The sequence below is a fragment of the Pleuronectes platessa genome, chromosome 5 (assembly GCF_947347685.1).
Source record: "Pleuronectes platessa chromosome 5, fPlePla1.1, whole genome shotgun sequence".
NCBI classification, from domain to species: domain Eukaryota; kingdom Metazoa; phylum Chordata; class Actinopteri; order Pleuronectiformes; family Pleuronectidae; genus Pleuronectes; species Pleuronectes platessa.
This window is the reverse complement of record NC_070630.1, coordinates 27,452,950-27,467,470: the sequence shown is the minus strand read 5'-3', so window position 1 is coordinate 27,467,470 and position 14,521 is coordinate 27,452,950. Positions and strand designations below refer to the sequence as shown.

The 14,521-nt window shown below is 41.1% G+C and overlaps 1 protein-coding gene across 1 annotated transcript; it reads right to left on the bottom strand.

Moving 5' to 3' along the window:
• Positions 1-1,128: 1,128 nt before the first annotated feature.
• Positions 1,129-7,947, bottom strand: kcnj1a.1 (potassium inwardly rectifying channel subfamily J member 1a, tandem duplicate 1). The gene is made up of 2 exons (XM_053423526.1): positions 7,779-7,947; positions 1,129-3,257 (listed from the first exon to the last, which is right to left on the bottom strand). The coding sequence occupies exon 2, from the start codon at positions 3,237-3,239 to the stop codon at positions 2,118-2,120; it is 1,122 nt and encodes a 373-aa protein (XP_053279501.1). The 5' UTR covers positions 3,240-3,257; positions 7,779-7,947; the 3' UTR covers positions 1,129-2,117.
• Positions 7,948-14,521: the final 6,574 nt, after the last annotated feature.

The window sequence follows — 14,521 nt, the reverse complement described above, 5'->3', positions numbered from 1 at the left end:
CTTATCACATGATGTAGCCTCTATAATGGACTTTAGCTTGATACACACTGTGATGAAAACATATAGGGTCCTATCCTAGTGCGCCTGGAACCTGACTGTTCGCATATGGTATTTTGGTGACAGGATGTGCCTTGTGAATCTGGAAACAGGGAGATATTTAGATGAGGCCTCCTGCGTGTGCACGGCAGGATAATCCACCATGCTTTATACTTTTATTCGCCCCTTTAGGTAAGTTTATCCTCACACACTAAATATTTATTTGGAATGGGAGATAGATTGTTTACAGATTTACCTTGTGATGCCTGAGGATATGGCTCTATGTCTTTATTGATTAATAATTGCGAACATTTCCATCAGTGTGTCCTCAGAGTGCAGCCAGTGTGTGTCAAACTAAAGCCTGTGGTAGAGGCCAAGTCGAACTCATCCAAGCTGCTTCTTCAGTTTTGTTCGCCAGGTCTTGTTATTAGGGAACAGATTCATAACTTGTTGCCACGACATAGTGATCTCCTTCCAGAGCTTTATTATGTCGTGGCTACACACTATTTTTGTTCCAAATTTCATCAGAGGGGCATAAAGAAGTTATTGTAATGTGCCCTTAACTTCCATGTTTCACAAGCATTATCAACAAAAAAGGGATCTGTGCTACTTCGTATATGCAATGTATTTTGGATATCAAATATAAATATATATATGTGTGTTGGTGCATATGTTTCTGTGCGCTTGTGCGAGTGTGTCTGTGTGTGTTGTGTAATTTTACAATTAACCAATGTATTATTATTATTGTCATTCCTGAAATGTATGAATACCTTTTGGAAAAGGTCTTTTGTATAGGAAAATGTGACAAAATAAAATATTACCTCTCGTTTCTTTTCCAATTGCTTGTTTGTGGCTTCACCAGAGATGAACACAGACATTTGAAAAATGCACAACTATCTTGATAGTGACGATACTTTTGTCGATTCTGACGAAACTTCCTTTGCCGTTGTGACATTTCTTTCAACTCATTGACTTTAAGTGAGCATTAATCTTAATTATTAACACTCTATAATGCATAACACATGTATTCATGTATTTAACAGTATATATATTATGTATTTACATCTGCAGAGGATTGGAGTGATTAGAAACTTTTAGTTGAGAGAGTTTTATTGTAAGATAGCATTTGCATTAAGAAACAAGAGCACACATGTATTCCAACAAAATACATATAATACTAACTATGAAGGGCGTATTATCTCAATTTACATGTTTTATATATGGATGGAAACTGCAATCATTTTAAAGGTGATTTTTTTCTACATGGCATGCAGCTTTTTTCCATTACAATCCCAAGTAACATTTTGTCACTGCAAAAATAATGATAAATTGTGTTTTACTCTTTACGGTTCGATCAGGTATTGAATCAAAAGATCAAGGCCACAAGCTGTGGGGCTCCATATATTCTCCATCTGTATCAAATACAAAAAAGACAAAATTGATTCCTAAAGTACAGTCAGTGCTGCTTGCAGCCATGTCTCTACACATTTCCTAAGAGCTTCGTTCTCCTCCAGTGTCTTTACAGAGGTACGTCACACACCCCTTGGTAGTGCCTTTGTGTCTGAATAGTTAAAGCAATCTCTGATGGTTCAAGTGCGAGTGTCTCTTTGTGCATGACAACCCACATTTATATGAACTATTGAACGACATCGGTACGACCCTCAACACTGGGCTTTTCACGTACTAGATGTATATCCAGGATTAAACATTTTCTTTGTTTTTTCTACCTCTAGATACTTGGTAAACCAGATTGTACAAGGTCAAAGAGATGTACAAGGTCAAAGAGCACATGTTTACTTGGAAATTTTTTTTCTCGCTCTTTGTTCTTGAACTGTAGCTTCACCATCTTGCATGACTTGGTTTCCCTTTAGAAAACAGGGTTTTGGTCAGGCAGACAGTGGCAGGCGTAGTTTTACAAACAAATTCTCAACAATACCTGTTCTGACAGATTCCTTATCTCACATTTAAATGATACACAATGCACTGTCTGCCGTTAGGTTGCCCTGGCTGCCATTAGCACCTGTTTGTTGAGTATTTAAGTCTTTCTCTTGAGATTTTCAATGGTCATTGTCTCTACCAATTTACAACTTCGTGACATTCGGGGGGTCATCGATATTAATCGCCTCAAAGCCCAGGTTGTCAAATCCGTCTCTGGAGTGGTGGTGATGACCCTTGATGTTGTGGAAACAATAGGCACAGTGTGCAGTCGCTATGGGCACCACTTTACTGAAGTTGGAGAAGTCGACTCTGTACTTTCCCTCCTTGCTTCTGGAAATGATGGGCAAGAAGTTGTAGCCCCACATGATCTCCGGAGGAATAAAGGAGGTCCGCACTTGGCAGGAGGAGCTGGTGGACTCAGCTGTGCCGTCTAAGAAGACAACCAGCTCAAAGTCTTTTTGGTGGAGTGTATCCACCGCCATCTCGAAGAAAGGGCTGCTCTTGTCAATGATGTGGTAGAGCGTGAGGGGGCATATGAAGAAGAGGTTATCCTTCCCAACATCCACTGTGAAGTTGATGTCCACCTGGTCCATGATGATCGTCTCCCCTTCTGGTGTGTATGTCGTTCTCAGCAACTTGCCGTAGATCTGGCTTCCAATCATCAGGGTCTTGCGCAGGTTGGCCACTCTAATTGAGAGGCAGAGAGCACCCTTTCTTGGGCCGATTACAGCCATGTCACTGAAGGTGATGGTCTTTGCTCTCTTTTTAGGCGAAGAGATTTTGGAGAGGATGATTCCACACATAAAGCAGTTGATAATGGCTCCAACGAGGGACTGGATGATGAGAAGTGCCACAGCACCGGGACAGAGAGGGGTGAGTGAGCGTCCACCATACCCGATAGTTGTCTGGGTTTCTAGGGAATAGAGGAACGCTGTGCAGAGACCTAAAATATTGTCAACACATGGAATGTGGTCATCTGGGGGGTTTTGCCACGCCAGGTCTCCATTGTTGCGGGCAATCCAGTACCACAGGAGGCCAAAGATGAACCAGCTGAGGGTGAAAGAGGCAATGAAGAAGAAGAGAACAAAACGCCACCGGATTTCCACAAAGGTGATCCAGAAGTCAGCCATGAAGCCAAAGTGTCTGATGTTCCTGATGTTTCCATATTCAATGTTGCAGCGACCATCTTTGGTTACTAGTCTGTTCCTGCGGCTCTTTCGCTCCGCTAGAGTTTCCTGGATACGTTTGTTCAAGGTTTCAAACATTTTCTCAAAGTCCACGACCTATAAGACAATAATGAAGAATAAATATGCAGAAATGAGTACAAATTAGAAAAACCATCATAACAAAGAGTGAAATGAATATCACTTTATCAAAAGCAATCACAATCAGCACATAGCCGATTTGACCCTGCAGCTGATGCCCCACCACCCTATGTTGGTCCTATGACAACGAGAAATCTCTTAAAAGCAAGTAATAAAACTCAGCGTTTAATAATGCAGCTAAAAATTAAACTTGAAAGAAATCCACCACCACCTATCATTTAACCAGTCAGGCATTCACAGACCTTCTTAAACTGTCAGTCATCCATAAATACTATGATTCACTGCAATCAAATAAAAATGTCACAGTGACACTGGTGGTCAGGCGCTGAAAGGGAGGTGAAAAGAAGATGAAAGGCCATTTCATACTGTGTAAAGGATGAATATGATATAATTAGGGCTGTGAAATGATTACAATTTGTAATCAAATTAATCACAGGTTTCTATGGATTAATCATGATTAATCACATTACCGATTTTTTCGGAATATTTTTGTGAAAACAAGATTTATGACATTTAACTTTTCTTTTGTGCTGCAACTCAGCAGTTCTTCAGCAGTTATCATTGCTTTTCCATATGGAACATTAATATAATCTTCATCCTAAACAGAATTCGGGTTCCTTAGCCATTGTGTGGTTGAATAAAACTTTTTTTTTTAAATTAAACAGAAATTATTTGAGCTTCTTAGCCATAGGATGTTTGACATTTTTTATATTTTTTGTCACACAACCATTAACCACACCATGATACAATCTAATGCCTCTAAAGGCCCTCTTAGCTACTCGGTCTTTAGCCAGTTGGTGAGGCAAACTAACTTGTTCAAATTCTCTGACAGTAAAGCTGACCGCTTCTTTTGCACAATGTGTCCGGCGAGTGAGTCTGGTTTGTCGCATTCCACTTGAACGCCCCTCGCCGACCAACACATGCTTCGCGTTGCGGTGGTTAGGCGGGTATTGCTACGGTGAAACGATAACGTCTTCTCGCAGAGTGTGCATATCACCTTGGTTTTACTGAATGTTCGATCTTTGTTTTTTTGGAACACGATCTTCCCGTCCAGAAGGTCCTCAGGTTCATCAGAATTATCCATGTTGTTTGTTTGTTTGAATGGCAGCTGCCGTCTGACTGCATTACGCCGGGTTCACACCGGACGCGGAAGCGACGCCGAAGCGTGGCGTAAGCGCTAATCCCTGGCGCGCCGGCGCTTGGCTGGTCACACCGGACGCGGTAGCGACGCCGAAGCGCCGCGCATTACTAATAATATCACATACTTCTGCTGTTATCAGCCTGTAGTAAAATCGGCATTTAATCATTTTTTTCAAGCATATACTTACTTGTTGCTCCAACATTAACTGCAACAGCGTCCCAACATGTGTCTTTTTTGGTGTTGTCTTTATACAACATATGCTGAGAATCAACAACTCAAGTTACTCCTCCACTTCAATGATTAATTTAATGTCATCCATGTTGAAAAACTTCTCCGCTGTTAGCTCCGGTAAATGTCGAGGGTAAATTACGTATTCTCCACTCAAGCCTATGTGGAGAATACGTAGCCCCCCTCTCTTTTTTATCTTTATGACTGCTTGTGTAGCTGTAATGGATTGGCAGAGGGGGACATTTAATAATGTGGTTGGTAAAAGTGGTAAAATTAAAACTCCAAGACAACAGAAGGTGAATACATAGTATGGGATGCATATTTGGTCATTTATATCATATAAAATATGTCATCTATATCGTTTAAAATAATTTTTCAGTGTGTTTCCTGTCTCGATACGCTCGCGTCAAGCGGAAAAAATAGACTCGACGCCGAAACGATCGCTTCACGGCGCTAGGCAGCCGCGGCACAACGCTACGCTTCAGCCTCCGGTGTGTTCAGCGCTGCGGTTTAACATGGGAGTGGATGGGAGCCAGAGGATTGGCGCTGCGCTTACGCCTCGCTTCGGCGTCCGGTGTGAACCCGGCGTTAGAGCGGCGACTAGTGTTGGGGCGGCGGAATTGGAAGGTCCTTCTGCGCATGCGTTAAATGCGTTAAAAAAAACAAACGAATTAATCCTGTAATTTAATCATAACGCGTTAACGCGTTATTTTTCACAGCTCTAGATATAATTGCTACATATGTATAAATGTTTATATATAAAATAGCAAGGGATACTGTTAAATGCTATTAAATAAAATATTGTTTGTGGTATTTAAGCATGAAGTATTAAAACCTCATTATAGGTTCTATTGAACAACTGTCCTAATTCTCAAACTGTTTGTATTGCTCTCCTTCTCCAATGGTGTTACTCCTCTCCGGTGTCTCTATGTTCATGTACAGTCTAATTTACTCTGACCTGCGGTTTGTGACTGCATCTTTAATTCTGACTGCAATGGGCGGAAAGTGAAAGACCTGAAGTCAATGAGAAAACCAAAGTTTCCACTGAGGCATTAGCCTGGATGCCAGACGAACTTAGCCCCGCCCACAACAGATTTGGTCGGGCAGTTCGGTCTGGAGTCGCTCCATTGGGAAAAAATTATGGGGCGTGTTTCAACTGACCAGGAAGTAAAATTCCTCTTCGCTCAATTGGATAGACCTACAACCAATCAGAGCAACGTAGTATGTGACGTATGCTAAGCAACGCATTGTGAGTTATTTACTAACCCGGGTTCACACCGGACGCTTCAGCGCAGCGCCAAGCCTTAAATAACAGCTGGCTCCCATCCACTCCCATGTTAAAACTTTGTGCCAGTCACACCGGAGGCTGAAGCACCGCGAGGCAGCCTTGACGCAGCGTGGTGCTTCAGCCTCCGGTGTGACTGGCACAAAGCCGTGCAGCGATCTACTGGATCAACGGGTGATATTATTAGCGCTGCCCGGCGATTCAGCGTCGCTTCAGTGTCCGGTGTGAACAGCCCAGCGCCGGGGCGATAGGGATTAGCGCGGTGCTCTGGCGTCGCCTCCACGTTCTGTGTTCCTCTTTCAAAATGAATGCGCTGTCGATGTCTTCGAAAACAGACTCAATGGCAGCATCTACACATCTCAGCTCGCCAGCGGCAGGCATGTTTGTTGAAAACGAATTCAACCCGAGGGCACTGTGATGACGTGGTTGATTACGTTACCGTTGATCATCTGTCAATCATCGTATAAAGCCCGCCCTGACAATCTGATTGGCCCGGTCCGGCCATAATTTTTTCCCAATGGAGCGACCCCAGACCGAACTGCCCGACCAAATCTGTTGTGGGCGGGGCTAAGTTCGTCTGGCATCCAGGCTACTGAGGCATAGCACATAACAGCTCTATGTAAGGCTAATTATTTTTTTTCCCCGAGCAAGTGTCTCCACTCAAGGATCACCTTTGTTTTCTGGATTTCGACACAGCAAACGTTAGCGCTGCATTGAAACAATTTGGGCAAAGAAATCCATCTCCACGCAGACATTGTAATCTTTGACTTTAGTCAGGCTCTGGGTTCTCGTAAGTCTTGAGCTTGATGGATGGTTGGCAGTATTGGCTGCACAGAGGTTTCCAAATAAGTACGGCCTCTGTTCTTGCCAAGCTTTGAAACTAGCCATTTGGATCGTGGCGTGCTTGTTAGAGAGTGTGAAATAGGGCAAAACGATCAGTGCGGTGACTTCGTGACTTCAGTCATTTTGCCAAAACTAAATCTGATAAACACACAATGTAGAGTGTGTGCAGGCTTTGATCATTTTGGAAGTGAAACCTTATCATTAGTTCAGCATGTTTTCATGCTATAACAATAAATATGCTCATAGGTATTTAAATTATATGTATGACAAGTAACTCTAAACTATTATTTTGGACTGCAAAAGAACTGTTGTTACAAATGGTGATTAGCCGTGTGAGGAGCTCATTACCACGCAGCTTTAAATGTAGGATTCTTCCTTTTAACTTTCATCACTCAGATTCAAAGCATTCCTGACCCCAAGATTGACCAGAGTTAAAATGGTTTGAATGTAATAAATCAAGCATGACTAAAAATCTGTTATATCTATTCTTTTTAACTTTTTTTTCAGGGGACTGCTTTCACTACACAGGCCATTTAAATGCGATTATACTGCTTGTCATGGAGTGGCTGTATTAAATAGTTTCTTCTGTGATTAAGATCCCACATTGTGGTCCACAGAGTCCTATGCATTTAAACATTTAAACAGGTTTAAATGTTTTAGACTGTTCTATCCTTACATTTATCAAATTTATACCAAGAAACTAACTGTTATAATTATTTGACTATTATTCTTATTATTGTTATTATTGGAGACTGATATGTTTTTTCTTTTTCTAAAAATAATAAAAATGGAAAAAACTAAAATTTGGTTGTAGTTTGTTAACAGTGTTGACTGAAACAAACCATTAAGGAAAGATCCTTAATGGTTTGTTTCAGTCACAGAGGCAATACCAATGAAATCAAGCCAAGATATAATAACTATATTCATTCAATAATGGACAGATTATAAAAAATAAGCTGAAGTTCCGTCAGCCCAAACTCACCTCTACAATATGGAGTGAAAATCGATTTGATGCACTTCCAAGGGGTTATGAACGGCCCTTTCTCCAGCTTTGCCTTGTCTCGTCTCCGTCTGTGTCGTTCTCCTCCTCCCTTAACAACTGACTGAGACAGGTGATAGGTGTGTCCTCTCACCTCTTGTGCCTGCCACCAGCACCGGTGTGCTTTTATACTGTCCTCTGTTCTATGTGGTGGAATCAACCAGGTGATGTTTACGCCCACAGGGACAATGAGTGACCCCCTCCCCCCCCCCCCTCCCCACTAACGCATAAGCGCACATGCTCACATTCATACCCCCCCGCTCTATTAAGTTGTGTTTACTCCACAGATGTCTGACACCAAGGGCCGAGCTGACCTCTACCAGCCATACTCCCACTTTACTTCATGCTGCAGACTTTTGAAGTTGTTTCTGGTTTGTGATTTCTGTTTTCATTTACGGTTAAGTTTATCTTTCTGGTGCTCAGCTTGTGAGACATTATTTACTGTAAAAATATTGTTATTAGCACTGTTTTGGGGGAGATGCATTTTTGTAAGTGGATGCCAAACGTCTGAGGATGTTTGCAGAGTGTGCTTCTTCTCACATGACATTAATATGTTGTGAAAAAAGGAGAATGTAAGTGATTTCGAATTTAAAAAAGGCATGTTAGGCTTATTAGTGTAGCTTTCATCAAATATCAGCACTTCACAGCTCGGAACAGCACCGCATTCGGCCCCGAGCAATAACTCAAGAATGATGAAGTATCAGGACCGAGCTTGATATATAGGTGATGGAGTGAGACAACAAAACTGGAGTGATTAAAAAGGAGATGCTCCAGATCCATAGAGATAGCTCTCCAGGCCAGACAGGAACCGAATCAGTTCATGAGCCAAGGAAGTTCTGAATGCCGTGAGGAGAAAGGTTGTGAATTGGGATGGGAGTCATTTTTCAACTCCATTGTTCCCCATGAAAGTGACAGAAAAGGCTGCAGTATTAACTTACATGCTGCAGATGGTGTACTTTTTTGACATCCACAATATGTAGTTGACACACAACAAGATTAGGCTTGTCTGTTTTATTTTTTCTAAAGGCGGGCTTTTGTTAAAAAAATAAAGCTTTTTGTATTTAAGGGTTTTCTTTTATCCAAGAGGTGTTGTGCCTGTTTGTTTAATCAACCCCCTTGTTTTCATCCCTTTCATATCAGACAATAGGCTGGCCAATAGCCACCACAGTATGCGCACTGATTGCTGGACTGGTTCAGCAGCTTAAGAGCTGCATAGGCCACGTTTGATTGACAGTATTGCAATCGGAGAGAGTTACTGCCACTCAATAATAATGTTAGAAACAACTCAATAACAGATAAGGCAAAGCTGTTTCCATACATGATAAGTAAACTACGGGAATATACTTAAATCGATGGAACTGATCTTCAAGATCTTACAGGTGCTCGTTTCACCAAACTACAGATGGTGAGTTTTAATGGCTCTGTGACTGTAATGATTGTAAGAACAACACAAAACAGGGGTTTTGTTTGTTGTTGAGATATGTGGACGCTATGTATAACATTTTGACATTTGTATGGGTTTGTATTGCATTTCTTAATAATAATAAAATTATTGTACGTCAAAAGCTATGAAATGGCTTAAAAAGTACAGATATCATATTTCATGATAATTAATATCATACAGTGCATTAGACAGTGAAATAATTTATTATTTCTATTCACTGTTGCAACCTCTGGTGACAGGCTCACACTCTGGTATATGTCAACAGACATGCATGTTTACTGTTGCATTTATGATAAGCTGATTAGTACACAAACACAACACCGTCACCCTGAATAGAAATACTTGTTGCAGCACTTGGGTTGCTTTGATATCTTGATATTCTGTGGGGACAGTAAACAATGGCAATTTCTCTCCTCATCAATTGGAGCACTCAGAGGTATAGTGTTGGTTTCTGTGTCAGTTTCTGTTAATCAACTGTAGGTACAGGAGGGTGATAGCAAATTACCTGCTAAATCTTCACTATTCATGAGGTGATAAGGAGTGTAGCATTAAGTTCAAATGGTTGTCTGTCCCTACATGTTGCTTCTGACTTCTGAATATGTATGTGACACCTTTCTCATTCATGTGCAGTTATTTGCCAAGTCTAAAATACTGGTAATGCTTGTGAAATTAATCGGCAATTAATTGTTTAAAACTTGCTACACTCAATACAAACAAATACAAAGGCAAAACTGAGCAGATTGGCATCTGTGGTTTCAAAAGTCATTAAGAGACATCCTACAGAAACTTTAAGGTTAATATCTTAATTTTTAGCCCCAGTTTTGATCACCTGAGCTCTTTTCCCATTTTCTGTAGAATCTGTTTAAGTATTAAGGAATAAAAAGATGCCCACTCACTTGCTGTGAGTTCTCTGGACAATAACTGGCTATGTTCACACATGTGCTCAATCGGACATTGCTCTGATGTTATATTAGGGATCTGGCAGGTTTACATTCACATATACAGTTCCTCCAATCAAGTTCAGGGTTGTATTGCAAATATAGCATTTGACAGTAAGAGGCATCTCCTTTGAGGGACTAGTTTGTAGGATTCAGTGGCTTCTAGTGTTGTCGTTGCATACGGCAACAAACACGATGTTAAAATGCAAAAGGCCCTTAGCATTCAGAGTGTCTGTTCCAGGTCAGTGTAAACACAAAGCAGGCTCTTTGGAAAAGTACCTTCTGCTTTAATAATAACAGCTGTTTTCAGACATGCCCTGAAGTTGAGATATTTTCCTGAAACTTACCAACGGGGCTGTTTGTGACAACGCAAACATCCAAGTCACTTGTGTCCGACCTATTTGCCTGACCTTTTCCTGCTAACACCTGAGAAATTGGAAGTAAACAAATAAATAAATAACAAAAATAAATAATATCTCTGGATAAAATTAAGGAGCCATACATGTCAACTTGAAAAGGCAACGTGATTCAAGAGCGTTTGGCTGCTTTACACAGCAGGATTTACTTGACATGTCCTGTCTCCTGCATGCTTTACCCAAACGCCACCCCTTGCCTTAATGTTCCTGTTGTTGTCTGACCTGTACAATCTTCTGCAGTGTTCTTTATATATGAAATGTGTGGCTGAATATAAAGGGGTGATTCGAAAGCCTTTTTCAGACGTGACCTGTGTTTAGAATCCTTCCAACACATCCGGAGGTTCTCTGCACAGACATGTTCACAAAAGCATCGAATCATTCACATTATTCAGGCGAGAGGTGGAGCAGCCGGGTGCAGCATGGACGTCAGCTCTTATCTCCACAAACTCTTTTAACATCTTCACTGGTGCCTTTTTTGTGTATGACACAAATTTGTATGACACCGGAGGTATTCGTATTCTTCATTTTTGCATCGGTCGCACATTCACAATCGTCATGAACCCCCCCCCCCCCCCACCTCGCTTGTGTTGAATCCAGCGGGGGCTCCCCTGCTGTGATCATACATCGGAATTCCTGGATTTCTACGGACATTTTTCTACGAGGCCAGGCAGAGAAAGTCAGCAAACTGTGGCGCGTGTCACTCAGACATTTGTGGTAACACATGCACCTTCTCCAGGATGAAAATATGGAGGAGCTATGGAGGTCAGTGCACGTTTGAAATCAGCTTCAGTAAACAAAACAACATCGATTGTTCGTTGTATCCTATTGATATGTTACATTTCTACCAATAGATCCCCCTACATCAGACTGGACTTTTAAAGGTTTAACTTGAGTTTCAACCCAGTGCTTGTGATACTTTTAACATTTTTGATAAATCTTTTCAGTTGTTAATCAGGAAAAAAAAAAATCTATTACAGTCAGTAAATAAATTAATAAATCTTTTAATTAGTGTCCTTTAACACAAATAGTTAAAGCTTTCATTATGTAGCTTCATATTTTAAGATCTGCTTGACTGAGATTGTGCATGAGTGTGTGTGGGCATCAGTGTGTTTGTGTGAATGGAACATACCAGTGTGTGTGGGGGGGGGGGGGGGGGGGGGGGACTGTACACTGGTGGCAACCATTTTGCTGGGTCATCATTTCAGTGAGCATTCTTATTCCGCATCCATCTTTCTCAGAGTAAAAATGGCAACGTGTTAAATGCCAAGCTTTGCAAACACAAGCTGTGCAATGTTTTGCTTAAAAAGCATTGCTGCTTGTGATCATACAAGCCTGTTCATCTTGTTTGTGTAATTCAGAGATTTAGGCATGCAGTAAAACAGGAAGTTTTTGTGATTGTAATGATCTTAGTATCTATGCATACAGAGTTGTTGCCTTTGGGTGCAATGTGCATATCAATAGGAGCCTGCAGACAAGTAGTTTGACTGTCAAGGCAGAATGACAACCCAGAGGAGAAGCTTGGCCGACAGGGTTTTGGAGGATTTTCCACCACATGAGTAAGACGTTGATTGATTGTCCTCCAAATTCACAAAAAAAACACTGGGCTTTCAAAAACTAATTGGACCCCCTTCGTTGTTACTATGATAATACATATCCTGAGTTGCTCTGTGGTTCACATAAACTCTGATACACCTGATATCCAGAATTTCAGAGACGGTAAAAATGTGTAAAGCTTTTAGTTTGAAAATACCGAGGCTGCATCCATCGGGCTCCTATCAACTGCCCCCTTCCGAAGAAAACAACTGGCATCCGCGTCGCCTTCCACCGAACACAACATCGACAATCAATTACAAGCGGTGCTTACCGTGTTGTCTGTTTATACAATAATAAAACTGCTCACATGCGTAGGAGATGAGGTGTTATTCCAGCTATCAGTTTTTAGGCAAGTTAGTATTGGAGAGGGATTAAAACTGATACAGAACTCACAGGGAGCTCACATTATTTTTATCAAATACTCAAAATCTTCATTTAAACCCTGTCTTCCTGTCGTATGCCCACCACTCAAAGGCTGAATAGGAAGCCACATAGCCTGAACAAGTAAGTCAGCGAAAATGAAAGAAAATAGGAAATTTACTTATTTTTTACGTCACTGCCCCCACCACACACAGACACACACTTCTCATTGGAGGCACGGTCAGTTTTTGCATTTGGGTAAAGGTAATGAATTCAATTCAATTGTACGATGTAATGTGACACCTGGCGACAAAATCCACATGAGAACACTGCCCTATTGTTTCATTTGAAGGATTATACCTTTTCTCAGTTGTGGATACAACTACACAGCCACTGTATTACATGTCATATATTTTCACAGTCCTTTATCCTTCTTTTATGGCGACCTTAATATTATTATGATTCTTTTTTGGTATCTCAAAGGCTCGTTTGATATTCTCTATTACGAGCCTGTGGTTACAAACACTAATCTCTGCTTTTGCAGTGGTTTTAATGACAGTCTGCCAGCGCTTCCCTGTGTATTGAGACACAGCCCTGTGGAAGAGAAGGTGTCTCTCTTACTTGTCTATTAACCCCTCCAGTAATATGTTTGTGAAGCAGGAAGGTGCCAGAGATCTCAACAATCCTCCCGCCTGCAGGAATGCTCAAGAACCTTTGCCACTCAGTAAGAGCTCAGCATGACAGGTAGTTCCCAGAAGAATAAAGTGCTTCTTCACACACAACCAATAGAGGAGTAGACTTTTGTAAAGCATGGATGCCAAACCTTTCTGTCAGTGATGGCCTTTGACTGAAATATGGCAAAGGCTACAGGGACTGAATAGCGGTCTGAAACATTGGACAATGACTATTTTGGTAAATGGATTTGGATTTACTTCTAAAGACTTATATCTATCAGGTCTTTGAATGATTCTCCAAATATTAGTATAATATAAAGTTTAAATAGAAAAGGTATTTAAGTCCCCCTTGTGGTATTTGGAGGGACATTAACAAGAACTTAAACCTGTAGTTTAGTTTGAATTGTGCTCTTGGGTTGCAAGCTGAAAATCTGTCCACCATTTCGATCAACTACTTAATTCATGTCGCTCTTGCAGAAAAGGAGCACACAGGAAGTCTGTTCACAACAGGTATTATCATCCATCCACAAGTGTTCAGCGCTAAGCACAAGTCTGAATGCATCCAAATGTGCCCATCAGAGCTGCAGCTTCGCCCTGCTTCAGACTGTCCGTCTCTGAAGGATTAGGACCAGCAATCAATACCAATCATCTGTTACAGCTCTTATGCAATTGATAAAAACTTCTAAAATGTCACAGATATGGAATATGAAAGAGTATCCCTAATCCCCCCCCATCCCCCCTCCCCCAACTGTCCCAGTCAAACCACTGCTCTCTTCTATACTTCTTTCGTCCACAGAGTGTCACTGTGCATGGATAGTTGTGTTCAGCCCAGGATCAGTCTCATTCTGTTCATTAATTGCTAAACATACAAGAGCTGCAGATCATTGATGGCTTATTGCGAACAGTGATCTCTGCATGGCATAATACTCATTGATACTGTTTACATTTTGAGGGAGATCTTCATCATCAATAAAAGGAAAAAAACATTTGTTATATCAGGACTATAGTATTAACACACATATAAAAATGTGTCTGTGAAGATTCCTCCTCCCTCTATCCATGTAATAAAAGAATTCCCCTCGGCTCTCGGCACTCTACTCCAATGAGCCTGTGAGAAACAGTTTAGACCTTTTATTTCATTATGAAGCAACATCTGAATCTAATTGTTTTTGACAAAAGCGTAGTGGTCAACGGATATACAGTAGAATTGCATAGGACCTCCTCTGTGGATACTTGAGCATTTGCTGCACAGGATAAAAAC

Bases quoted from the DNA above. Each gene is read 5' to 3' on its own strand.
- kcnj1a.1 (XM_053423526.1), bottom strand. From the start codon at position 3,239: ATGTTTGAAACCTTGAACAAACGTATCCAGGAAACTCTAGCGGAGCGA.